Source organism: Tachyglossus aculeatus, chromosome 2 (assembly GCF_015852505.1).
Source record: "Tachyglossus aculeatus isolate mTacAcu1 chromosome 2, mTacAcu1.pri, whole genome shotgun sequence".
In the NCBI taxonomy this organism is placed as follows: domain Eukaryota; kingdom Metazoa; phylum Chordata; class Mammalia; order Monotremata; family Tachyglossidae; genus Tachyglossus; species Tachyglossus aculeatus.
Genome location: NC_052067.1, coordinates 137,976,108 through 138,003,560, shown reverse-complemented (window position 1 = coordinate 138,003,560; position 27,453 = coordinate 137,976,108). Strand labels below are relative to the sequence as shown.

Below are 27,453 nucleotides of genomic sequence, written 5' to 3'. Positions count from 1 at the left end.
TGTGACTCCTTGTGGGTGGGGAATATATGGGCTCAGGCTTCAGTCGTTAGGACTGGGCACTGCCCCTGTGGGCAGTCAATAAATATCACTGCTGTGACCACCACTGTTACTCTCCCCACCCCAACGAATGGCTCCGCCGGCAAACCAGGCGACTGCTGGTGTTGAGGGATCAGGGAAGGGATGGGGGAGAATCCCCCTCCTGCACAGCACCGAGTTTTGTGCCAGCCGAGCAGAGGGCAGCATCTGCAGCTGCAGGAGTGGAGGTTACTACTCTCGTCTTGTGAGAAGCAACTGGGCCTACAGGAAAGAGCACAGACCTGGGAGTTGGAGGACCTCAGTTCTAATCCCGGCTCTTCCAAGTACCTTGGGCACTTCACTTCTCTGCGGCTCAGTTCCCAGCTTGCTGTGGGCAGGGAATGCATCTGTTTATTTTTGTATTGTAGTCTCCCAAGTGCTTTGTACAGGGCTCTGCACACAGTAAGCACTCAATAAATACAATTGAATGAACGATTCTGCCAAATGGGGATTCAATGCCCATCCTCCCTCCTAAGTAGGCTGTGAGGACCATGAAATGATCTAGCATGTCTCCCAGTGCTTAGTACAGTGCTTGGCTCATAGTAAGCACTTAACAAATAGTATTATTATTATTATCGTCATTATTATGATTATTATTATTATTGTCTCTAGAAGGCCCGTCCTCCCATCAGTTTCAGTGGCAGTCCTGAGGGCCTCCCATTGTTCACCAGGCCCTTGTGGCCATGGGCTTTTTCCATGGGGATGGCCAGCCCCCAGAGGAGTGGCTTCCTCAAGTCTCTGGTGAAAGACTTAATTTCCCAAAGAGTTTCTGGGTACTGACCACCTTCTCTGGGGGCCCTTGGGAGCCCAGGCAGCACCGGGCCAGAAGTGAAGTCATTTTTTAGCTCACAGATGCGCCCCTACTGTGTTCACGCTGAGCAGTGCCAGGAACTCTATCTGCTAGCCAGGCTGGCAAGCAGCCCTCCTCCGCCTTCTTGGCCAGACTAGTTGAATTGGTTTGCTGTTTGTTCCGAGTTTGGCGCCTAGTGACGTGGGTTATTTCCCCTCTGTTTATTCAGGTCCATGTGACAGCCCTGTTCCCCGGGCGATGCTTCCTGGCTGGCTCAGGTCTGGGGCTCCGGGGCACACCCTGGAGGTGCTGCCACATCAGATGTGGCCGGGTGCTTGGTTTCTGGCCGTATCCAAGCCCGGGGAGCCCTGGGTGCCGGCAAGCCTTTCCCATTCCTTCCTTTGCTGGGACATGCCCGCTGCTGGCAGTGCCCGCTGATGCCTCCGCCTTCAGCCCTTGGGTTGAGGGGATACTGAGCTCTTCCCAGGCCCCTGGTTCATCTGTTCATTCATTCATTCATTCATTCATTCAGTCGTACTTATTGAGCGCCTACTGTGTGCAGAGCACTGGACTAAGCGCTTGGGAAGTACAAGTTGGCAACATAGAGACGGTCCCTACCCAACCTTCTAGGCTCACAGTCTTAGAAGGGGGAGACAGACAACAAAACAAAACATGTGGACAGGTGTCAAGTCATCAGAATAAATAGAAATAAAGCTAGATACCCATCATTAACAAAATAAATACAATAGTAAATATGTACAAGTAAAATAGAGTAATAAATCTGTACAAACATATATACAGGTGCTGTGGGGAGGGGAAGGAGGTAGGGCGGTGGGGTGATGGGGAGGAGGAGAGGAAAAAGGGGGCTCAGTCTGGGAGCTGCTGTCCCATCTGGGAGCAGAGAGCCCTGCTCTCTGTTGCATCTCCAGCTGGAATGGGGCTTCCCAGTGCTGACCTCCGATCTCCCCAACCCCGCACCCCACCTCTCCTGAATCCTCCCCGCTCGTCCCATCCGCCAGGCCACACAGTGGGAGGCGTCTGCTTGACTCATCAGCTTCGTCCTGTTTCGATGGATGCCACCCCCTCGGTCCTCCATCCCTCTGGGCAACAGTCACATCATTCGGCTTGGCATCCACACCCACCCCCTCAGTCTCTGCCTTCAGGCTCCGGTCATAGCACTACCTCACTACTGGAACCTGCTTGGGAGGGTAATAATAATAATAATGATGGTATTTGTTAAGCGCTTACTATGTGCAAAGCACTGTTCTAAGCTCTGGGGAGGTTCAAGGTGATCAGGTTGTCCCGGGGGGGCTCAGAGTCTTAATCCCCATTTTACAGATGAGGGAACTGAGGCACAGAGAAGTTAAGTGACTTGCCCAAAGTCACACAGCTGACAATTGGCAGAGCTGGAGTTTGAACCCACGACCTCTGACTCCAAAGCCCGTGCTCTTTCCATTGAGCCAACCTACGGGGGAAGTCTGGCCCCCTAGTCTGGTCCCCCAGCCTAGGTCAGCCCTGAGGGCTTCTGGGAGCCCGGGGGTGGGAGAGGTGATGCCCCTGAGTCAGAGTTGGTTTGGCAATCGATTGAGCATTTCAGGTTGGTCCCGGCCCTGCTCTTGACGGGTGGGCGGGCGAGGGTCCCAGCCAACACGCTGTTGGGACCACCCACAGCCGTCACAGGCACCTCTCAGAGTTGTTGCCTTCTGGTTTCCTGGCTTCTTGCTCTAGTAGCCCCATGAGTGGGTTTGCTGTCAGACCCTGGGGCCCTCCGGAAATGCCACCTGAAGACCAAAGCCGTGGCCATGGGGCACCCTGGGCTTGATGTTTTCTTTTTTTCCTTTTTTTTTTTTAAGATCTATGTTAAGCACTTGTAATATGCCAGGCACCGTTCTAAGTGCAGGAGCAGATACAAGTTAATCAGGTTGGACACAGTCCCTGTCCCACAGGGGGCTCACACTCTTAATCCCCATTTTACAGATGAGGTAACAGAGGCCCAGTGAAGTTAAGTGACCTGTCCAAGATCACAGAGCAGACATGTGGTGGAGTTGGGATTGGAACCCAGGACCTTCTGACTTCCAGACCTGTGCTCTGTCCACTAAGCCACACTTAGATCAGAGGGATGGACCTAATGAACCCAGGCAGACCCCTCCAGCTTGAGCCATCTAGGATGCCAATATACATACTTAGTTTTGCGTCTGTGAGGCTGTCCCCAGCATGTGAAAGGCACAGAGGCCAGCATGGCCACAATAGAAATAGAACATGTTAATCTACTTTTCACCCCCGGGCCCAATCAATCAATCAATCAGTCGTATTTATAGAGCATTTACTGTATGCAAAGCACTGCAGTAAGGGCTTAGGAGAGTATAATATAACAGGTACATTCCCAGCCAACAATGAGCTTACAGTCTAAAGGGGGAGCCAAATCAATCAATCAATCAATCAATCGTATTTATTGAGCGCTTACTATGTGCAGAGCACTGTACTAAGCGCTTGGGAAGTACAAATTGGCATCACATAGAGACAGTCCCTACCCAACAGTGGGCTCACAGTCTAAAAGGGGGAGACAGAGAACAGAACCAAACATACCAACAAAATAAAATAAGTAGGATAGAAATGTACAAGTAAAATAAATAAATAAATAGATAAATAGAATAATAAATATGTACAACCATATATACATATATACAGGTGCTGTGGGGAAGGGAAGGAGGTAAGACGGGGGGATGGAGAGGGGGACGAGGGGGAGAGGAAAGAAGGGGCTCAGTCTGGGAAGGCCTCCTGGAGGAGGTGAGCTCTCAGCAGGGCCTTGAAGGGAGGAAGAGAGCTAGCTTGGCGGATTGGCAGAGGGAGGGCATTCCAGGCCCGGGGGATGACGTGGGCCGGGGGTCGATGGCGGGACAGGCGAGAGCGAGGTACAGTGAGGAGATTAGTGGTGGAGGAGCGGAGGGTGCGGGCTGGGCAGTAGAAGGAGAGAAGGGAGGTGAGGTAGGAGGGGGCGAGGTGATGGAGAGCCTTGAAGCCCAGGGTGAGGAGTTTCTGCTTGATGCGCAGATTGATCGGTAGCCATTGGAGGTTTTTGAGGAGGGGAGTAATATGTCCAGAGCGTTTCTGGACAAAGATAATCCGGGCAGCAGCATGAAGTATGGATTGAAGTGGAGAGAGACACGAGGATGGGAGATCAGAGAGAAGGCTAGTGCAGTAGTCCAGACGGGATAGGATGAGAGCTTGAATTAGCAGGGTAGCGGTTTGGATGGAGAGGAAAGGGCGGATCTTGGCAATGTTGCGGAGCTGAGACCGGCAGGTTTTGGTGACGGCTTGGATGTGAGGGGTGAATGAGAGAGCGGAGTCGAGGATGACACCAAGGTTGCGGGCTTGTGAGACGGGAAGGATGGTAGTGCCGTCAACAGAGATGGGAAAGTCAGGGAGAGGACAAGGTTTGGGAGGGAAGACAAGGAGCTCAGTCTTCGACATGTTGAGCTTTAGGTGGCGGGCGGACATCCAGATGGAGATGTCCTGAAGGCAGGAGGAGATGCGAGCCTGGAGGGAGGGGGAGAGAGCAGGGGCAGAGATGTAGATCTGGGTGTCATCAGCGTAGAGATGATAGTTGAAGCCGTGGGAGCGAATGAGGTCACCAAGGGAGTGAGTGTAGATCGAGAACAGAAGGGGACCAAGCACTGAACCTTGGGGAACCCCCACAGTAAGAGGATGGGAGGGGGAGGAGGAGCCTGCAAAAGAGACTGAGAAGGAACGACCTGAGAGATAAGAGGAGAACCAGGAGAGGACGGAGTCTGTGAAGCCAAGGTCAGATAACGTGTTGAGGAGAAGGGGGTGGTCCACAGTGTCAAAGGCAGCTGAGAGGTCGAGGAGGATTAGGACAGAAATAAATTACAGATATGTACGTAAATGCTGTGGGGTGGGGGTGGTGAAAAAAGGGATCAAGTCAGGTAAATGCAGAAGGGAGTGGGAGAAAAGGAAATGAGGGCTTAGAGAGGGAAGGCCTCTGGGAGGAGATGTTCTTTCATTAAGCACAGAGGAGAGTAATTGTCTGTCAGATATGAAGAGGGAGTGTGTTCCAGGCCAGAGGCAAGATGAGGGCAAGAGGTTGGTGGGGAGATAGATGAGATTGAGGTATAGTGAGTAGGTTGGCATTAGAGGAATGAAGTGTGCGAGCTGGTTTGTATTAGGAGACTAGTGAAGTGATATAGGAGGGGGCAAGATGATTGAGTGCTTTAAAGCCAATGGTAAGAGTTTCAGTTTGATGGGGAGGTGAGTGGGCAACCACTGGAAGTTCTTGAGGAGTTGGGAAACAAGGATTGAACGTTTTTGTAGAAAAATGATCTAGGCAGCAGAGTGGACTGGAGTGGGCTGGAGTGGGGAGAGACAGGAGGCAGGGAGGTCAGCAAAGAGGCTGATACAGTAATCAAGGCAGGATAGGGTAAGTGCATGGATTAATATGGTAGCAGTTGGATGGAGAGGGAAGGGTGGATTTTGGTGATGTAATGAAGATTGAAATGACAGGATTTAGTAATAGATTGAATTTATGTTCTGAATGAAAGAGAGGAGTCAAGGATAATGCAAGGGTTATGGGCTTGTGAGACAGGAAGGATGGTGGTGCTGTCTGCAGTGATGGGAAAGTTGAGCGGCAGATAGGGTTTGGGTGGGAAGATGAGGAGTTCTGTTTTTGACATGTTAAGTTTGAGGTGATAGAGTTGTCTTGAAGGCAGGAGGAAATGCGAGACTGCAGAAAGGGAGAGAGATCAGGACTGGAGAGGCAGATTTGGGAATCTTCCTTACAGAGATGATAGTTGAAGCCATGGGAGTGAGTTTTCCAAGGGAGTGGGTGTAGATGGAGAATAGATGGGGGCCCAGAACTGAGCCTTGAGGGACCCCCACAGTTATGGCGTGGGAGACAGAGGAGGAGGGCATGAAAGAGACAGAATGCTCGGGCTCATGTCTCCTCCTGCCTTCAAGACATCTCCATCTGGATGTCTGCCCTCCATCTAAAACTCAGTATGTCCAAGCCTGAACTCCTTATCTTCCCTCCCAAACCCTGCCCTCTCTCTGACTTTCCCATCACTGTAGACGGCACTACCATCCTTCCAGTCTCACAAGCCTGCCGCCTTGGTTTCATCCTCGACTCTGCTCTCTCGTTCACCCCTCACATTCAATCCGTCACCAAAACCTGCTGGTCTCACCTCTGCAACATCACCAAGATCTACCCTTTCCTCTCCATCCAAACCGCTACCCTGCTGGTTCAGTCTCTCATCCTGTCCTGACCGGATTACTGCATCAGCCTCCTCTCTGATCTCCCATCCTCCAGTCTCTCCCCACTTCAGTCTATACTTCACACCACTGCCCAGATCATCTTTGTGCAGAAACGCTCTGGGCATGTTACTCCCCTCCTCAAAAATCTCCAGTGGCTACCAATCAACCTACGCATCAGGCAAAAACTCACTCTCGGCTTCAAGGCTCTCCAGCACCTCGCCCCCTCCTACCTCAGCTCCCTTCTTTCCTTCTACAGCCCAGCCCACACCCTCCACTCCTCTGCCGCTAACCTCCTCACTGTGCCTCGTTCTCACCTGTCCCGCCGTCGACCCCCGACCAACGTCCTCCCCCTGGCCTGGAATGCCATCCCTCCGCACATCTGCCAAGCTAGCTCTCCTCCTCCCTTCAAAGCCCTACTGAGAGCTCACCTCCTCCGGGAGGCCTTCCCAGACTGACCCCCTTTGTTCCTCTCCTCCTCCCCATCCCCTTCACCCTACCTCCTTCCCCTCCTCACAGCACCTGTATATATGTTTGTACAGATTTATTACTCTATTTATTTTACTTGTACATATTTACTATTCTATTTTGTTAATGATGTGCGTCTAGCTTTACTTCTATTTATTCTGACGACTTGACACCTGTCCACATGTTCTGTTTTGTTGTCTGTCCCCCCCATTCTAGACTGTAAGCCCGTTGTTGGGTAGGGACTGTCTCTATATGTTGCCAACTTGTACTTCCCAAGTGCTTAGTACAGTGCTCTGCACACAGTAAGCGTTCAATAAATACGATTGAATGAATGAATGAATGTGTGACCCACAGGCTTGTCTCTGCGGAAGATCTGTGGACATAACCCTTCTTGCCGCTCTTTTGCTCTGGCCTTGAGTTTTTACTGGGCAGTTTGCAGCAGGTACCCAGGCCTCTGGATGTGCCTCTCTCAGGCTGCGCACAGCCTGGCAGAGAGAGTGGAACGGTGGAAGCCCACTGGATGGCTGTTCTCCTCCCCAGCCTTACCTGGGATCACAGAACTGACATCTTGACTGTTGTATTAGGACCGCACCAACTCTCACCCCCTTCCTTGACAACCAGTCCCAGGGTGCTCCCCAGACAGAGCACTAGGCCCTGGTTGCTTCAAAAATGCTTTCTGGAGCCAGATTTGGGGGCGTAGTAAGCTGTAAATTGGCTCACACAGCCTTCTCATTCAAAGAGTCATGCTGTTTTGTAAAAAAGCAATTGAAGAACATGTAAGTTGGACTTCCAGGAAATCTTATAAATTCCCCCTCCCCTCCCATCTCTTTTTTTTATGGTATTTGTTAAGTACTTTACTATGTGCCAGGCACTTTACAAAGTGTTGGGGTAGATAAAAGATAATCGGGTTGGACATAGTCCCTGTCCCAGATAGGGCTATTTTTCCTAGAGTAAGAACCCAGGACCGAGAGGTCAATATCTACTGAACAGCCTGTCGGGGGGGGCGGCGGGGAAGGAAGGGGAAAAGGAGGAGGAGGAGGAGGCTGGCTACTAGTTCAGTGCTGCACGTGACTCCATGGGGACAGCTTTGAAAACCAATCAGGGACTGAGTGATGGCTTGGCAACGAAGCCCAGCTTTTGTCTCCGGAGAAGAACGGTGGATGTTGCGAACGCAGTCAGGCCCAAGTTTGCCACAGCAGGTCAGGATCTGGTCTCGTGGGGTCCGTCCCTCTCGGCCAGCCTCACCCTCTTCCTGATAAGACCCAGGCGGGAGGTTCCCACAGCTCCCCTGCCCCCGCTGGGAGCTCACCTCGCAACTTTCAACTGTCATCTTCTGGCCTGGGCAGTCAGCCCCTCAACAGTATCTAGGGAGCGCTCACTGTGTACAGAGCACTGGACTGAGCACTTGAGAGAGAGGACAGTACAACAGCATTGGGAGACAGAGTCCCCGATATCTGGAGGATGGCGTCAACGATCGTCCCCGGGACCCCAGGCCCTGCCAGGGTCTCGTTGCTCTGCCAGGCTTGCCCCTCTTTGCCCTTTCTCCCCCATCTCTCCACTCCCCTTCATTTGCAGCGTGGCTCAGTGGAAAAGAGCACGGGCTTTGGAGTCAGAGGTCATGGCTTCAAATCCCGGCTCCGCCAATTGCCAGCTGTGTGACTTTGGGCAAGTCACTTAACTTCTCTGGGCCTCAGTTACCTCATCTGTAAAATGGGGATTAAGATTGTGAGCCCCCCATGGGACAACCTGATCACCTTGTAACCTCCCCAGGGCTTAGAACAGTGCCTTGCACATAGTAAGCACTTAATAAATGCCATCATTATTATTATTATTTTCTGGGTCTCTTAATATCCCTAGGTTATTTTTAGCTTTTATAAGGGCAAGCCAGTTAACCCAGACCAGCCCATTGAAGGAAGCAGGTGGCCGGGATTCTCTCTGCCTGAATAAAATCCAGGGATAAACTGAGTTCAAGTGAACCCCTTGGTGAAATTGGCCAAAAGCATCATTTGGGAGACCCAAAGCTGACTGCTGAGAAGGGAAGAACCTTGTCTGCGCATCTGGAATCAATGTATGGCCTAGCGGAGAGAACACTGGGCCAGGAGTTAAAAGACCTAGGTTCTAATCATGATTCTGCCACATATCTGCTGTGTGACCTTGGGCAAATCATTTAACTTCTCTGTGCCTGTTACCCCCTCTGAAAAGTGGGAATTAAATCCTACTCCCTCCTACTTAGACTGTGAGCCCCATGTGGGACAGGGACTGTGTCCAACCTGATTAACTTGTATATCTACTACAGAGCTTAGAACAATGCTTGGCCCATAGTAAGCACTTAGCAAGTACTATTATTATTAATATTATTACTTGGATTTTTATGGTAGTTATTAAGCACTTACTATGGGCCAGGCACTGTATTAAGCACTGGGGTAGATACATGCTAATCAGATTGGACCCAATCCATGTCCCACTTGGGCTCACCATCTTAATTCCCATTTTACAAATAAGGTAACTGAGGAACAGAGAAGTTAAATGACTTACCCAAAGTCACAAGGCCTGTTGTTGGGTAGGGACCATCTCTATATGTTGCCACCTTGTACTTCCCAAGTGCTTAGTACAGTGCTCTGCACATAGTAAGCGCTCAATAAATACAATTGAATGAATGAATGAATAGGTTAGAACCCCGGTTCTGTGGCTCCCAAGCCTACGTTCTTTCCACAAGTCCACGCTGCTTCCCTCAAACTTTCTTCAAATGTCTGGCCTCAGGAATCTCACAACTCCTGCTCCGCTAGGCATGCCTCCTTGTGGGCCTTCGCCTCTTTCCTGGTTTGGCTCAGTGCTGTAAAAGGCCTGTGCTTGGCTGGAGCGGGGCCAGAGGGCACTTTCAGGCACAGAACCTGAAGAAGAACCCAGCCCATTTTCTCCAGTTCTTTCTAAGGGAATTCCATGATTGCATTAGGGAAATTAATTCATATTCTCTTCACTTGGAATTTACTTAGAGCTCCCCGGTGCTCTGCCACCATAGTCCTCGAAAGATCTAGAAATTGTCTGGTTCCCCTAAATGCTCTGTGACTGGAGGCTTTTACAGATTTCCCACATTCTCTGACAGCTCTTCGCCAGGGGATGGTTCTGTCCTTTTAGATGTGGGGAGAGGAGTCCCTGAGCAGTGATGATTTTTAGCAAGTTTAGTCTCTTGTCATCACTGTCAGCCCATATTTCCATTCCTGTTTCCCAGGCAAACAGCTCTTGGAGCAGAGACCAGCAGGCTCTGTTGGCTGACCGGTGGCCATGGAGCTGATAGCAGGATTTTACCTGAGGTGTCCAAGTTGGTGAGCCGGCCTTTGTCCCCACCCTGATGGTAGCCCTCCAGGCCAGCTCACCTGCCATCATAGTCTCCCAGTTGCCTGCTGCTGGACCAAACTTGTCTGCCCCCCAAAGTGCACAGTTGGGGCTATGGCTTCTTGCATCCCTTGGCAGTGTTACCTAGCAGAACCCCAAGTTTTATTTCCCTCCTTAGTGGTATTTTAGAAGAGCTGCAAACAGTAAGTTCATTAGGGAAAGAGCCAAGGAAGTGGGGAGACAGGAGAGTGACCATTTTACTCTGTCAGGGAAGCATTTGAACCACAGCCGTGGCTTCCTCCATAAGCCACCTCCTCCTGGGAGTTTTCCAGATTATTCCCACTCAGGCCCTCCTCACGTTCAATGGATTCCTGTGTTTTGGATGAGGGTGTGTGTACCAGATAGTGTGGACGGCTGCTTTCTAGGACTTGCCTGCCTCTTCTGTTAGATTGTGAGCTCCTTGAGGACTGGGTTCATGGCCCCCCAGTAGCTCTCTGCCCCCACCTTGGATGGCTGCAAAGACTTGCCGAAGAGGCCCACAACCAAAATGTTCCTCTCTGATGACTGGTAGAGTCTCCACTCCTTGTGGATGGAGGTTGGGCCTTCTCCCTTTATTGGGCTGTTCCAAGTGCTTAGCACAGTACTGCGGCACAATTGATTGATTGATTGATTGATTTTACCCCCAGTGACCCGCCACAACCACCTGAAGGACTTCATGCTGGTGGTGTCCATCGTCATCGGGGTGGGCGGCTGTTGGTTCGCGTACATCCAGAATCGCTACTCCAAAGAGCATATGAAGAAGATGATGAAGGACTTGGAGGGACTCCATCGGGCTGAGCAGAGTCTCCATGACCTACAGGAAAGGTGAGTAGTCCCCTGCTGGTGGGCCGGCCCAGCCCTGAGGGGCAGAGGGGTCTCAAAGAAGTGTCTCGATGTTTCCTTTATGCCCTGGGCCAGGACTCTCCCAAGAACTGCCGGTAAGGAGAAGCCTCTGGTGTTGGGTTTTTGGGTTGTTTTTTTCTTTTGAGCAACTCTTAACAGGGAGGCTCCAGAATTTTGCCATAATAAACCTTTCTCCCTGGGTTGTGGGGAAAGACTTCCCTCTGGCCTTTTTGCCCTGGGAGTTGTCCTGGAATCCTGGAGCCCTCCTGTGAAGTCGTCTATTGTAGAGGCCCCTGCCTCCAGCTACACAAAGGTTGGGAGCCCAGCCCTCCCCCGAGCCTGGCAGTGGAAGCAGAAGACTGCTTGGGAAAACCCACTCTGCATGGGCAGTGGTCCCCACTGAGAGTGACTCCCGCTAAGGCCATGGTGTGGGCAGCGTTGTCCGGGGTGGAGACGAATTGCTACTGTCCGCTGTGGCTACTGAGGGCGAAGGCTTGATTGAGAGGGGCCCAGGGGAGAATGGAGTGACTGGCCTAGGGTAGTCTCCAGCTCAAAGACTATGAGAGGGATCCCAATGGACTGTAAGCTCCTCAAGGGCAGGGATCACATCTTTTACTTGTAGGGTGCTGTGCTACAAGCAGAGGGTGTCCAGTTTGCTGTCCCATGGTTGATGGTGACTTCCTCTCCCTGATGCTCAGAGTCATGTCTGCCCTGGGGGTTGATTTGAGTGTGGAGCCCTTCCAGCCTGGACCCACTGAGGGGTGGGCTGGGCTTGTTGGGACCTCACTTTCCTCCTCACTCTTTCAGTTCACCTGTTCTCCTCCCTCTGACTGGGATGCAGCCCCTTTGAGCTCTGTTGCTTGCTGCCGCCCTGAATAAAAAGTGGATGCTCTAGGCCTGAAGCCCCCAGAAAGTCCAGATAATGTGCTCCCCCTCCTAACAATGATAATTATAACAATAATAAAAATAGTGGTATTAAGCGCTTACTATGTTCCAGGCACCGTACTAAGCACTAGGGTATTTACAGGATAATCTGGTTGGACACAGTCCCTGTCCCACACAGGGCTCATGGTCTCAACCCCCATTTTACAGATTGGGTAACTGAGGCACAGAGAAGTGAAGTCACTTGCCCAAGGTCACACAGCAGACAAGCGACGGAGCCGGGACTAGAACCCAGTTCCTCTGACTCCCAGGCTGGTACTCTTTCTAGTAGGCCACACTGCTTCTCAAGGCAAGCTCCAAGCTTTTACCAGACTTCTTGACAAAAGCCAGTTTAGATTGCCATAGGGTCGGATGGGCGGGGGCCAGAATCGACAGCCTGGGGCTAGGGAGGTAGGGGACCTGGTCTGGAGTGGAGACTTTAGAGTGAATGTCCTAGTGGGAGGATTAAGCTACCAAGGGAGGGTGGCACAACCCTGGAGGGGCCAGGATGGACCTGGAAATCTTTCAGACTCTTCCCTTTGGGAAAGCTGGTGGGCTTCCTGGTGGGAGGGGGGTCTGAAGTTGCAGCTGAGACTAATGGGAACTGGAAGGTTGAGTCAGCAGCAAAGCTAGGGACTGTTCTCTCGTCAGTAGCTGCCGAGAAGCCTGGTGGGTTTTCCTCCCTCAGCCATGTGGGAGGGGGCACAGCATCTCTCCCATGCTGCCCTGGTGGCCTCCCTTCAAGGCCCTACTGAGAGCTCACCTCCTCCAGGAGGCCTTCCCAGACTGAGCCCCTTCCTTCCTCTCCCCCTTGCCCCCCTCTCCATCCCCCATCTTACCTCCTTCCCTTCCCCACACCACCTGTATATATGTATATATGTTTGTACATATTTATTACTCTATTTATTTATTTTACTTGTACATATTTATTCCATTTATTTTATTTTGTTAGTATGTTTGGTTTTATTCTCTGTCTCCCCCTTTTAGACTGTGAGCCCACTGTTGGGTAGGGACTGTCTCTATGTGTTGCCAACTTGTACTTCCCAAGCGCTTAGTACAGTGCTCTGCACACAGTAAGCGCTCAATAAATACGATTGATGATGATGATGATGTGGTGGGAGAAGGAGAGGGCCCAGGGTCAGTGGGGGAGGGCAGAGTAGCAGAGCCCAGTAGTCCATCGGGCACCTGGGACACCAAAGCCCTACTGGGATCATTAGGTGGAAGGAAGCGAGGGGTGGACAGTGAGGTAGATTTGGCTGGACCATCAGATGTGTTAGGAAACTTGATGGGGACTTTGCATTGGTTCAGTGGTCAGTCCTACCAGTGCCTGACAGAGGTCATTGTGACTATCTCCCTGCCCCAGTCCAGCACATGTCAATGTCTCCTCCTTGGAAAAGTGTTCAAGGAAGGAGATTCCTGAGTACCCTCAGGAGTTCATTGCTGCCCCTGAAGGTGCTGGGTAAAGCCCTGTGTGGTCACAGACCCCAAAGGGCTCTGGGGATTAGGTGGCAGGATACCTTCCTGAGCAGACGTGACTCAGGCAGCAAAACTCTTGGAGAATTGGATTTTGGAGAGGGTCTTCTCCAGGCAGATTTCACTGCTAGTTCGGTCTCCCTTTGTTTTGACTGTGGGCAGTGCCCGAGGACCCCACCCAGATCAACTGCTCCTGGCACAGTCCTTGGCATCCTCTTCATGACAGAAGGGCCCCAAAGGAACCCAGGCTAGAGAAGGGCTACAGGCATGGGTGAGGTAGCAGCCTCTTCGAGCCCGCAGCGGAAGAACACCATGCTGTCCTCTCCTAAAAGAGGAGGTGCCCAGTTTGTAGGTGTGCGGTCCCTGAAAAGCTGTCTCCCTGTCAGAAATCCCGGGCCAGGCAAGTGGAAAGCAAGGGGAAGATTGTCATTTTTCTCTCCAGATTGAAGTACAGAGAGCTTTTAGGGGAGCATTTTTGGTCTAGACTGTGAGCCTGTTGTTGGGTAGGGATTGTCTCTGTTGCTGAGTTGTACTTTCCAAGCACTTAGTACAGTGCTCTGCACACAGTAAGTGATCAATAAAAATGATTGAATGAATGAATGGCCTATGAGAACACCCAGTAGAAGAAGAAATGTTGATACCTGTTTACTTTCATTCATTTATTCATTCCATCGTATTTATTGAGCGCTTACTGTGCACAGAGCACTGTACTAAGCGCTTGGGAAGTACAAGTTGGCAACATATAGAGATGGTCCCTACCCAACAACGGGCTCACAGTCTAGAAGGGGGAGACAGACGACAAAACAAAACATGTGGACAGGTGTCAAGTCACCAGAATAAATAAAAATAAAGCTAGATACACATCATTAACAAAATAAATTTAATAGTAAATATATACAAGTAAAATAGAGTAATAAATCTGTACAAACATATATACAGGTACTTGTTTTGATGTCAGTCTCTCCCCTTCTAGACTGTGAGCCCATTGTGGGCAGGGATTGTCTCTGTTGCTGAATTGTACTTTCCAAGTGCTTGATACAGCCAGTGCTCTGCATACAGTAAGCGCTCAATAAATACGATTGAATGAATGAGCGAATGAATGAGTGAAAGAAGTTGTTGTAATAGTATTAATAGTGTAGTAGACTTTATTCATGTGGGAACCAGGTACCTTACTAAGCACTGGAAAAGCATACATGGGTGAGAAATAGGCCTGATCCCTGACCTCCAAGAGGTTCACAATCTTAAGAGTTAGGTGTGGTATTTATTAAGAGCTTGCTATGTACCAAGCACTGTGCTGAGTGCTGGGGTAGATGTAAATATAATAGACTAGACACAATTCTTACCCCACGTACAGTTCACATATATGTGGGCTAAGCTCACACAAATTGCAGAGCAACGTGAGGCCTAAAGGAAAGAGCACAGGCTTGGAGGTCAGGTGACCTTGGTTCTAATCCTAGCTCTGCCACTTGCCTGCTGTGTGACCTTGGACAAGTCACTTAACTTCTCTCTGCCTCAGCTCCCTCAACTGTAAAATAAGGGATTCAATCTTGTTCTCCCTCCTATTTAGCCCCACGTGGAACAGGGACTGGTGTTCTGATTGATTATCTTGTATCTACCCCAGCAGCTTAGAGCAGTGCTTGACACACAGTAAGCGCTCAACAGATAGTGGAAAAAAAACATTGCGGGGGTGAGACCAGGACAATGGAAAGAATGGATTGCAAGCAACTAGCAACGGAGTTGCCCAATCAGGTGGTCTTGGGGATTGAGCACGACCTGGGGTTCAGAAGGACCTGATTTCTAATTCCTGCTCTGCCACTTGTCTGCTGGGTGATTTTGGGCAACTGTTTGATTCAATCGTATTTATTAAATGCGTACTATGTGCCAAGCACTGTACTAAGTGCTTGGAAAGTACAATTTGGCAACAGATAGAGACAATCCCTACCCAACAAATGGCTCACAGTCTAGAAGACAGCGGGCTCACAGTCTCTTAGCCTCAGCTACTTCATTTGTAAAATGGGGATTGATACTGTATCTACCCCAGTGCTTAGTACAGTGCCTAGCACATAGTAAACACTTAACAAATAACATGAAGGAAAAAAAAATGTCCAGACAGGTAAAAGTTTAGCTCCTTAGACTTCCCACTGCTCCAGGTAAGCAGAGCTGTAGAGGTTGTAAAGGGAGTCTTCTGTCATGGGGTGTTGTGTGTGTTGCTGACTGGGGGTTGTCAGAAGACATAATAAAATCACAAAACCAACCATAGTAGACAAGGACAATGAAAAGTGCAATAAGAACAATGGACTTGAGGAGCCGAGTTTTAGGTTCCTTGGGGCTCAGGGTCTGAAGGTCACAATGCCTGGTGGGGAAACCAGACACAGCTTCATGACGAAGGAATCTTGGGCAGTTTTCCAATGGTTTGCGTGGCTTGTACAACTTGGGAATATATTTTAGAGACCATTTGTCTGCTGTGTGACCTGCTGTGTCATCTGTAAAATGGGGATTAAGACTGTGAGTCCCATGTGGGACATGGACTGTGGTTCAACCTGATTAGCTTGTAACTATCCCAGCGCTTAGTGCAGGGCCTGGCACTTAAGCACGTAAGCACTTAACAAAAACCATTAAAAAAAATGCCTGGCAGGGTATGTCTACCCACTCTGTTATATCGTACTCCCCCAAGCACTTAGTACTTTGCAAAGCACATAGCAAGTGGTCAATATTGATTGATTTACTGATTGATTATTGATCAGAAGAGTCATCCCATCCTTACCCTGAAAATATAAACTTTGCTTGGATGGGGGTGGAGCAGGAGAAGGGATTGTGAACTGTGACTGTGTGTGTATGTGCTGAGAGAGAGTTGTATGTGTATGCCTATGTGCAGTTATGCATGTATACACACACGTGTGGGTGTGTGCTTATGTAGAAAGGTGTTTGCCTGTATGAGTGTATGTGCATATATGGGTGAGTGGGAACATAGGGGTGAGAGTGTGCATATGTGGGTGTGCTTGCCAATGTACTTGTCTTTGTGGGTGAGTGTGGAAGCAAACCTTGTGGGCCATTTTGGGTGTGTTTGGTGTTTGTGTGCACGGATCATATTTAGGCCTCCCTATGGGGGCTGTGTTGAGTAGAGTGAGCCGGGAGCTTATGTTTCTCTCTGGACGGCGAATGTCCTTTGATAGTCTCCTTTACGCTCAGGAATGAAAACATTCTGTCTCTCAGCAGAACTGGACATGAGAAGGAAATGCCGGCTGGGCAGCCCAGAAGCAGCAGGGCTCCAGAAAGCTCCGGGCAGCTGGACTAATTGGAATTCTATTCTGCTGCCGCCTTTACCCCTGAGCATTGCTCTGGCCCCAAGTTTGCACCCCTCCCTGTGTTTCCCACTCCTCCCTCACCCCCCCCAGAGCCGGCCCTCTCGCCTATCCTGGACCCCTGGAATACTTGCTCAGAGGGAAGATAGTTTGGGCCGGACTGGTGGAAGCCAAGCTCTTGGAATCCTTGCCTGGTGATTTTCTAATGAAACCTGCACAGCCGAGCTAAAAACAATAATAATAATGGTATTTGTTAAGCACTTACTATGTGCCAGGCACTACACTAAGCACTGAGGTAGATACAAGGTAATTGGGTTGGACACAGTCCCTGTCCCACATGGGGCTCACAAGTCTTAATCCCCATTTTACAGATAGGTAACTGAGGCACAGAGAAGTTAAGTGACTTGCCCAAGGTCACAGCACACAAGTGGTGGAACCGGGATTAGAACTCATGACCTTCAGACTCCCAGGCTTGTGCTGTATCCACTATACCATGCTGCTTCCCATGCTTCTGTATTGAGGGAAGAGTAAGGACCAGTAGGAGGGAGACAGCTGACGGAATGCCTTAAAGCCAGTGGTCAGGAGTTCATGTTTGATGCAGATGTATACACGAGAACATAAGTGATAGAGAAACCTGGTGGGTTTATATGACTGGAGATGCCGGGAGATAAGCAGGGAAGCCATTTTGGAGGTGATGGACTTCAGAAGGCCTCTGTTACTGTGGAGGGCTGAGATTGGTTGGGTAATATAGTATTCATTAAGAGCTTACTATGTTCTAGATACCGCACTAAGCAGCGAGAAGCAGCGTGGCTCAGTGGAAAGAGCACAGGCTTTGGAGTCAGAGGTCATAGGTTCAAATCCTGGCTCCACCACTTGTCAGCTGTGTGACTTTGGGCAAGTCACTTAACGTATCTGTGCCTCCGTTACCTCATCTGTAAAATGGGGATTCAGACTGTGAGCCCCACGTGGGACAACCTGATCACCTTGTAACCTCCCCAGCACTTAGAACAGTGCTTTGTATGTAGTAAGTTCTTAACAAATGCCATTATTATTATTATTATTATTATTATTATTATTATTATTATTATTACTAAGCACTGGGGTAGATACAAGCAAATCAGGTTGGACACAGTTCCAGACCCACATGGGGCTCACAGTCTTAATGCCCATTTTACAGATGAGATAGCTGAGGCACAGAGAAGTGAAGTGATTTGCCCAAGGTCACACAGCAGATAAGTGGTTGAGTCAGGATTAGAACCCAGGTCCTGCTGACTCCCAGGCCGGTGCTCTATCTACTAGGCCATGTGGGGGAAACAGCATGAAGGAGGGGCTGGAGGTGGGACAGTGGAAAGCAAAATATAGCTAGAAGGTTGAACAGGAGAGGAACAAAGGTTGGGGATTAGCAGGTGAAGGGAGGAAAGTATTTTCTCCATGAAGTGCTCATTTCCTCCGCCTCCCCACCAGGGAACCAGCTGGCCTGGAGAATCTCTGCTGGGGGGCTGGGGGAGTTTGAGTGGGGGAGGGGGGGTTGAGTGAGTCATCGCCAGTAGTGGGGGTGGGCCCCATTAACCCTTCAGAAGGCAAGAGACTCCTTGGAGCCCAGCCCCATGTCTGTGCTTGGTAGGCAGGTGGCCAAGGCGATATGGTTATCGCGGGTGTTGGTGGTGGAGAGGGGTCCTTGGGGGCAGCACCAGTGTAGGGCTGGGGACGGTTCCAGCCGACACTGGTGAGCAGCACCGGGCAGGAAAGGGCTCTGTGCTGGCGTCCTGGTGAGATTTCCACGGTCGGGGCAGAAGCTGGCTGAAGTTGAGGCTGCTCTCCACCCGCTGCCCACCTTGAGCCGTGTGGAGAGGGCCTTCCCAGAGGCAGAGCCGCTGCCTTGCTTCCTTCCCAGTCAGAGTCTGGGAAAGGGGAGCGGTACCCCAAAGGCCAAAGTGCCAGCTGCACCCTGACCCCATCACTGGGTGGAGAACACCGCCCCGGGGTCGGTTCCGCTTCGAAAGCTCATATTTGGATCCACCCCAGGGCAGACTAAGCAAGAAGGGCAGCCTCTCCCTCCGCCCTCCCCGCGTGCCCCAATTTCTCAGGCCTGGGCGGACGTCCTCTCTCCCGTCTCATTTATAGCCTGGAGCACGGCGTGCCCCCCAGGGGCCAGTTCAGGTCCCGGGTGCTTTGGGGAATGACGCATGGGTTCCGCATCAGGGGCAAAGGAGCACCACCGTGTCTCCGAGCTATACCCGGCCCCCACCCTGCCCTCGCTCTGCCCTGCAGTAGCGAGGCCTGGAGTAGGGCAGAAGGGGGTAGTTCCTTTGGAAGACTTGTCCCAGGGGGCTTCATCCCTGAGGCAGGAAGCCTAATGGGCTCAGGGAAAGGGGCAACTCAAGTAATGGAGGCTAAACATTGGCCGGTAGCACACACGGTCGTGCCACCTTCTGGCACCAAAACTGTCCATGTTTTCAAAGATGTCCCGTTTCTAAATATCCACATCACATACCTGTTCCATTGCCCAACCCCCCCTGCTCCCTTCGTGGCTTTGGCTCTTCTCCCAGTCCTCTGCTGTCCCTAAGGTGGTGCACTGTCAATCAATCAATCGTATTTATTGAGCGCTTACTGTGTGCAGAGCACTGTACTAAGCACTTGGGAAGTACAAGTTGGCAACATATAGAGACAGTCCCTACCCAACAGTGGGCTCACAGTCTAAAAGGAGGAGACAGAGAACAAAACCAAACATACTAACAAAATAAAATAAATAGAATAGATATGTACAAGTCAAATAAATAAATAGAGTAATAAATATGTACAAACATATATACATATATACAGGTGCTGTGGGGAAGAGAAGGAGGTAAGATGGGGGGATGGAGGGGGGACGAGGGGGAGAGGAAGGAAGGGGCTCAGTCTGGGAAGGCCTCCTGGAGGAGGTGAGCTCTCAGTAGGGCCTTGAAGGGAGGAAGAGAGCTAGCTTGGCGGATGGGCAGAGGGAGGGCATTCCAGGCCAGGGGGATGACGTGGGCCGGGGGTCGATGGCGGGACAGACGAGAACGAGGTCCGGTGAGGAGATTAGTGGCAGAGGATCAGAGGGTGCGGGGTGGGCTGTAGAAGGAGAGAAGGGAGGTGAGGTAGGAGGGGGTGAGGTGATGGACAGCCTTGAAGCCCAGGGTGAGGAGTTTCTGCCTGATGCGCAGATTGATTGGTAGCCACTGGAGATTTTTGAGGAGGGGAGTAACATGCCCAGAGCGTTTCTGGACAAAGACAATCCAGGAAGCAGCATGAAGTATGGATTGAAGTGAGGAGAGATACGAGGATGGGAGATCAGAGAGAAGGCTGATGCAGTAGTCCAGATGGGATAAGATGAGAGCTTGAACGATCAGGGTAGCGGTATGGATGAAGAGGAAAGGGTGGATCTTGGCAATGTTGCGGACCTGAGACCGGCAGGTTTTGGTGACGGCTTGGATGTGAAGGGTGAATGAGAGAGCGGAGTCGAGGAGTACACCAAGGTTGTGGGCTTGTGAGACGGGAAGGATGGTAGTGCCGTCAACAGAGATGGGAATGCCAGAGAGCGGGCAGGGTTTGGGAGGGAAGACAAGGAGTTCAGTCTTGGACATGTTGAGTTTTAGGTGGCGGGCAAACATCCAGATGGAGATGTCCTGAAGGCAGGAGGAGATGCGAGCCTGGAGAGAGGGGGAGAGAGCAGGGGCAGAGATGTAGATCTGGGTGTCATCAGCATAGAGATGATAGTTGAAGCCGTGGGAGCGAATGAGGTCACCAAGGGAGTGCGTGTAGATCGAGAACAGAAGGGGACCCAGCACTGAACCTTGGGGAACCCCCACAGAGAATGGGAGGGGGAGGAGGAGCCTGCAAAAGAGACTGAGAAAGAACGACCGAAGAGGTAAGAGGAGAACCAGGAGAGGACGGAGTCTGTGAAGCCAAGGTCAGATAGCGTGTTGAGGAGAAGGGGGTGGTCCACAGTGTCGAAGGCAGCTGAGAGGTCGAGGAGGATTAGGACAGAGTATGAGCCGTTGGATTTGGCAAGCAGGAGGTCATTGGTGACCTTTGAGAGGGCAGTTTCCGTGGAATGTAGGGGACGGAAGCCAGACTGGAAGGGGTCGAGGAGAGAGTTGTTGTTGAGGAATTCGAGGCAGCGTGTGTAGAAAGCTCATTCAAGGAGTTTGGAAAGGAATGGTAGGAGGGATATGGGGCGATAACTAGAAGGTGAGGTGGGGTCAAGAGAGGGTTTTTTTAGGATGGGAGAGACATGGGCATGTTTGAAGGCAGAGGGGAAGGAACCAGTGGAGAGTGAGCGGTTGAAGATGGAAGTTAAGGAGGGGAGAAGGGATGGAGCGAGAGATTTCATAAGATGAGAGGGAATGGGGTCAGAAGCACAGTTGGCCGGAGTAGCACTTGAGAGGAGGGAGGAGAGGTCCTCTGAGGATACTGCTGGGAAGGATGGGAGAGTAGCAGAGAGTGTTGAGAGCCGGGGGGTTAGAGAAGGGGGGGAAGTGACTTTGGGGAGGTCGGACCTGATGGATTTAATTTTGTTAATGAAGAAGGAGGCCAGATCGTTGGGGGTGAGGGAAGGAGGAGGGGGAGGAACCGGGGGCCTGAGAAGGGAGTTGAATGTACGGAAGTCAGTCAGTCTCTTCTGTTCCCCTCCACCCTCCTCCCGTTCCCTTCCCAGCTCCTGTCTCTCTCATAAATCCCATTGATTGATTGATGGGTTGATTGATTGGCTCCAAATCCCTCCGCCCATTCTTGTCTGCCCCTGCCCATCGCCCAGGCTCCAGAAGGCCCAGGAGGAGCACCGCACAGTGGAGGTGGAGAAGGTTCACCTGGAGAAGAAGCTGCAGGATGAGATCAGCATTGCCAAGCAGGAGGCCCACCGGCTGCGAGAACTGCGGGAGGGGACGGAGAACGAGCTGAGCCGGCAGAAATACGCCGAGCAGGAGCTGGAGCAGGTAGGGGCTAGCCTGCACGGGGTACCCCAGGGCCAGGAGACAGAAGCCCAGGAGTGCAGTGGCCTCTGAGGGGTGGGACCAGGGGCCACAGAGCAAGGCTTGCCTCAGTGCTTGAAGCCCTTCCTCTTCTTTCTCACTTCCCCGGGGAAATCACATGCTGCTTTCTGCTCAGCGTCCCCAGCAGAGGCACTGCTTCTCTAGCCTAACCCCCTGCTTCCTGGGGGTGTTGGTGAGGCGGTGCCTTGACTCCTGCCCGCCCTGGACCACACTGGTCCCCGCCAATCAGCCCTGGGTCGACCTGCATCCTGGGGGAGACGGTGGTGGATCAGGGACCAATGAAAGATTACTTCCCTCTCTTGGAAGGAGAGACTCAGGGCCATCCAAGCCCTCAGAGCTGCCACTGGGAAGGGCCCACCACTGACCTGGTCCCATCCCAGGCCTCTCCCCAACCCCCACCCGAGCCTCGGGCCTGGGGCTCACTTCTTCCTGCAGCTGGATTGGGCTGGGCAGGGCAGGGCTGGCACCGACTCGGCCCTAGGGGTGGGGTGAAAGCCTGTTACCCTTCCTCTTTCTCTCAGCATCTGACTTCCTCTTCTTCCAGGCTGGGGCAGGGGCAGGGGCTAGGCTCCATCTCGTCCCAGAACTCTGAAATATTCAATCCTCTTCCTGCTCCATTGGGTCTGGACATCTTGGGTTAAAGTCAATGGAATGAGAAGCCTTTGGCCTGCAAGATGGAGGCTCATGAGCCATCCGCTCACCTCTCGGCCTAAAGGCATGACATTGGGCAGAATGGGGCTGAAAGCACCTGGGGTGAGGAGGGAGGGGTGGGTTCCACCACCCGGAAGCCCAGGAAGTGTGCCACAGGTTGGGAGCTCTTTGATGTGCCTTTAGGGCCTGGGTTAAGGCTTGGCTGGGCCTCACACTCCTTAAGCTGTCCCTGAGCCCTGGCTTATTGTCTCCTTTCTCTGGGATTTCCCCCATTGGCCTGAGTTCTAGCTGTGGACAGGGATCTGGAGTAGTGTACTCTCCCCAGCGAATAGTACCTTGCTCTGCACACAGTAAATGCTCAATAAATACCATCAGCTGATTGATTGACTGATTGCGACCCTGACCTTGGGCAAGCTAATTACTCTCAGTTAGGGCCTCAGTTTCTCCATCTGCAAAATGGGCAGACAGGATCATCACTGGCTCTCCCGTCATCCCACGTTTAGGGTCAGGACATATGAGGCACCTGATGAGAAAACTGCTGGGAAATAAGCACCCTGGCCCCCAAGAGATGGTTGTCACTCTTCCTGAGTCTCCTCCCCTCCCCCACTCCCAAAACTGAGGGAGATCACAGACCCGAAAGGGAAACTGGGGGAGGCAAAAGGCTAATGGACTCAAGTTTCCTCAAAAGGCCTTGACTCCTGGTGCTCCTCCAAGGCCTGTCATCTCCCCGGGGATGGGAGCCCGTGTTAACTGACCCTTGTCCCTTTCCGTGTCCCCATCCAAAGTGCCCTGCTTTATCAGAGCAATGTCTCAGCTCCAGCTGGAGGAGAGCAAAATATTGCTCAGGCCAGAGATTTCCCAGAGAAGGCCTGTTTTCCCCTTCTTCGGACAATTAGATCCTGAGCCCCATCCTGCACCTGGGCTATGTGTGCTGCAGGGCAAAGGCAGGCACATCCCAGGTTGGGCATTCTGGGATTTATCTGCAGGGGCAGATCCTAGGCCCTCACTAGACATGGGTTGGCTTGGCATTTCCCCCCACCCTCACCTCTCTCCTGACCCCCCACTTCGGGGGTCCCAAGTCCATCCCAGGAGCTCTCTCCATCCGTCATCCGGACGGGGCGGCCTCCTGCCTCTGTGAGAGTCACTTTTCCCAGCAGGAGCTGTTGAAGGAGGTGAGGTGGAGAGCCGGTCTGGGACCATAGATCCCAGCAACCCACGCAGGCCCTCACAGGCAGAGTGAGAGGATGGAAAGAAAGAGAGAGCAGTATTCGATCTGCAGATTCAGCCAAGCGGCCGCTCTGCTACCTCAAGATCAGGGAACCCCGCCCCTGCAGGAGAAGAGAACTCTCTCTTGGGCCTGATCCCCCTGTGGGTCGACTCGGGGAAGGAAATCAGTTGAGGCTGAGCCCTTTCTCCTTCAGGGACAAGGGAGGGGTGGGAAACCTCCCTATTTGTCTTGAGGGTTGGGACTGGCTGCCCAGCCCAGGGGGAGCCGGGTGGTCTGGGGCTCTAGATGGAGCTCTAGTCCTACTCCTCTTTTCTCGCCAGGTCCGGATGGCACTGAAGAACGCCGAGAAGGAGCTGGAGTCGCACAGTTCCTGGTACGCGCCGGAGGCTCTCCAGAAGTGGCTGCAGCTGACACATGAGGTGGAGGTGCAGTACTACAACATCAAGAAGCAGAACGCCGAAAAGCAACTGCTGGTGGCCAAGGAGGGGGTGAGTGGCCCGGGGCCAGCCCCAGCTGACAGAGCCAGAACCCAGGAGACACATGAGACTTTTCTGCCCCTCGCCGTCCCTCTGCTTCGACCCACCCACTTCCGCGGATCCGCCTCCTGTGGGCCGTTGGCTGGGTAGTACCTGTCGTCTCCGTCGGGAGCCAGAGCCCGGATGGTTTCGGGGATCAAACTCTCTGCCACTGGTTCCACAGGCCCCATCCTTTGCCCACCCAACCAATCACTTTCCCCTCTTCTGCCTTTTGAGATGGAGCTCATTGAAACTGTGGCCATGCTGCGGGGGTTGTCAGGGTTCATTTGGGATGACCCTTGTATTTGGTCCTGGGAAAGGGACCAAGGAAAGGGGAAGAGACGTAGTCTCTGTCCTCGGACAGATTATGATGGAGGTAGCACACACACTCACTCACACACACACTCACTTTCTCTCTCTCTCTCTCCCTCTCTCTCCCTTCCCTCCTTCTTTCCTCCCTCCCCTCCCTCCTCCCCCCCACACTGAATGCTGTGGGTGGCACAGACGGTCAAGTAAGCAGAAAGCCCAAGTGTGATAAGGGTATAGAACAGCCCAGTTGCAAGAGAGCAAAGACAACAAACTCATCCTTTATAGAAAGACGCATAAGGATGAAGGGGACTTGGAGTGGGCAGTGTGACTGGCAACTAAGGTCAATCTTTGAAGCCTTCCTGGCGAGGGTGGGTTTTCAGTGAAGTTTCAAGGAGAGGAGGGATGTGATTTGGAGAAGAAGAGTTGGAGGGCCAGTGGGGGTGGATGGTATATGCTGTGGTTTGGCGGAATGGGGGTGGGAGGAGATGTGTGGAGGGAGAGTGAGCAGGTTGGCCTGGTGGAGCAGAGGAGAAGAGTTGTGTGGCAGGCCGTGGTCATGTGTGCCTATCCTGTCCCTGCCTCCTCAGAGCTCTCCAGTACAAGTCCGGGCTATCACGGCCCAGGCCAGTTTTTTCCTTGTCCTGCTGCTGCTCAGTGACTCCTTTCTAGCCTCTGCCTTCCCTCCCCTCCTGCCCTGTGGAATGCCAGGGTGTCTCACTGAGCACCGGATGGAAAGAAGTTTCTCCCCAAGGCCCTAGGAAGCCCAGGGCAAGACTGGGGAACCTGTTTTGCCTGGGGTCCACCAACCACTAGGGCAATACTGGGTGTAGCCTGGTGGCAGAAACGGGGAGTTCTCAGGGGCTGGGGGAGAGGGTGATGGAGCCAGTGGCTGCCCACCTCTGTTGGGACCTATTTCCCTCCGTCCAGCTGCTGCTGCCACCTCCGGGAAGGGTGGAACTGTTTAGATGTATGAGTCCTGGGGACCTGCCTCCCTGTAAGGCCCATTCTGAGGGCCTGCCCCTTCAGTCTCACCGTCTTTTGCAGGCTGAGAAAATCAAAAAGAAGAGGAACACTTTGTTTGGCACCTTTCACGTAGCGCACAGCTCTTCCCTGGATGACGTGGATCACAAAATCCTGACTGCTAAGTAAGTCTCTGCCCGTCGTGTATCCCTAACTGCCCCGGTCCGATCCACCCGACTCTCCATGTGCCTTGGGCTTCTCTGAGCCAGTCGAGAGACCTGGGGCCAGTCCTTAGTTGGGTCACTTGCTGCTTTAGAAAAGAGAGGTGGCCGTTTCTGAGGCAGGTGGAAGCCAGGATGGGTGGTTTGGTTGGCTTCCCACCCAAACACTCAGAGCCCCATGCTGGCCCAACCTCCTGCCAAGGTGCTCTGGATGATCCTGACTCTTGGCATTCCGGAAATCCTCTCTAGACCTCCTGACAGATGGCTGTGTGGGGAAAGGGCATCCTGGCACAGAGCAAGCTACCCACAGACGAGCTGCTGCAATGAATGGCAGGGCCTGGCAGGGTAGAAAGACCAGTGGGAAGGCTCCCAGACTGAGCCCCCTTTTTCCTCTCCTCCTCCCCATCCCCCCCCCCACCCTACCTCCTTCCCCTCCCCACAGCACCTGTATATATGTTTGTACAGATTTATTATTCTATTTATTTTACTTGTACATATTTACTATTCTATTTATTTTGTTAATGATGTGCATTTAGCTTTAATTCTATTTATTCTGACGACTTGACACCCATCCACATGTTTTGTTTTGTTGTCTGTCTCCCCCTTCTAGACTGTGAGCCCGTTGTTGGGTAGGGACTGTCTCTATATCAATCAATCAATCGTATTTATTGAGCGCTTACTGTGTGCAGAGCACTGTACTAAGCGCTTGGGAAGTACAAGTTGGCAACATATAGAGACAGTCCCTACCCAACAGTGGGCTCTCAGTCTAAAAGGGGGAGACCAACTTGTACTTCCCAAGCGCTTAGTACAGTGCTCTGCACACAGTAAGCACTCAATAAATACGATTGAATGAATGAATGAAAGGGAAGAAGGGTTTTAGCTCAGTGAATCCTGTCTACCTCTGCTTGCCGGTAAGGCACTTTGCCTCACCTCCCAAGAACCCCCTCGGCTGCCTGGCAGGGCGGGGGGCCCGGATGATACAGGCCGGTGAGTGGCGGGACTCCTGCTGTCCTTGTCCTAACCCGGCCCCTCCCTTCCCCTCCCCTAGGCAAGCCCTGAGTGAAGTGACGGCGGCCCTTCGAGAGCGTCTACACCGCTGGCAGCAGATCGAAATCCTGTGTGGCTTCCAGATCGTCAACAACCCCGGCATCCACACTCTGGTGGCTGCCCTAAACATCGACCCCAGCTGGATGGGCAGTGCCCGGCCCAATCCCACCCACTTCATCATGACAGACGATGTGGACGACATGGATGAGGAGATCGTGTCCCCCATGTCCATGCAGTGTAGGTCGCTTTGGGGCCCTGGCCCAAAAAGCTGGTAACCTGAGGGCACTGGTGGCCACCCAGTCTGTTTCCCTTGTGAATCCGCTCTCTCCTCCCACTGGCCCAGCGAGCTGGAGCGCAAGGCAGGAGGATGTTGGGGGCCACTGGGGAAGGCCTACCATGGGACAGAGGGGAACCTAGCCCATAGATGGGGAGCCAGCATAGTCCAGGACATGCACCAGCACGTCTGGACACAGTTTGCACTGGAAGCTGGATCTCCCAGATCTCCTGTCTCTCAGCCCTGGGTTCCTGCCTCCCAACCTTACTGCCTCCCGGCCGCCCCCTAAAACCTGAAGGAGCCGGTCTGGTGTGGCCGACTGACCCCCGGTGCTGTAGGGCCTGCTCCTGGGGGCCTGCCCTTGGGCCCACGGACTCAGGTGGATACTTTGAGACGTGATATTTCCAGCTTCCAGAGGCAGAGCAGGGGAAGAGAGTGAGGTGTGTTTCTGGGCCTTTCAGAGGCCCTCCCAATGCCTCTCTGGATGGGCACTGACCGGGAGCTCTGGGCTCCTGGCTCAGGCAGTGCCCATGGCAGACAAACTCATAGGGGAGGGCACAGGGGAGGGAAGAACTGTTGCCAGACAACGTTGGTGGGAGCAGGGGCTTGTCCCAGCAGCCCGCTGGCCCCAGCTGGGCTTCCTTCACCAGTCGTCTTGGGGCTGTGAGGGGCAGCCGGCTGGCTGAATGCCAGGAACCATTTGTTGGGGGGTGGGGGATGGGGATAATAA

At 52.4% G+C, this 27,453-nt stretch overlaps 1 protein-coding gene across 2 annotated transcripts in view; it reads left to right on the top strand.

Moving 5' to 3' along the window:
* The window catches only part of STIM1 (stromal interaction molecule 1), a 211,122-nt gene that overhangs the window by 174,503 nt on the left and 9,166 nt on the right, over nucleotides 1-27,453 (top strand). For both annotated transcript variants that reach the window (XM_038766384.1, XM_038766389.1), the window contains exons 6-10: nucleotides 10,615-10,792; nucleotides 21,284-21,461; nucleotides 23,718-23,885; nucleotides 25,266-25,366; nucleotides 26,451-26,686. In XM_038766384.1, the coding sequence (XP_038622312.1) occupies nucleotides 10,615-10,792; nucleotides 21,284-21,461; nucleotides 23,718-23,885; nucleotides 25,266-25,366; nucleotides 26,451-26,686 (861 nt within the window). The remainder of the gene's footprint in view (nucleotides 1-10,614; nucleotides 10,793-21,283; nucleotides 21,462-23,717; nucleotides 23,886-25,265; nucleotides 25,367-26,450; nucleotides 26,687-27,453) is intronic.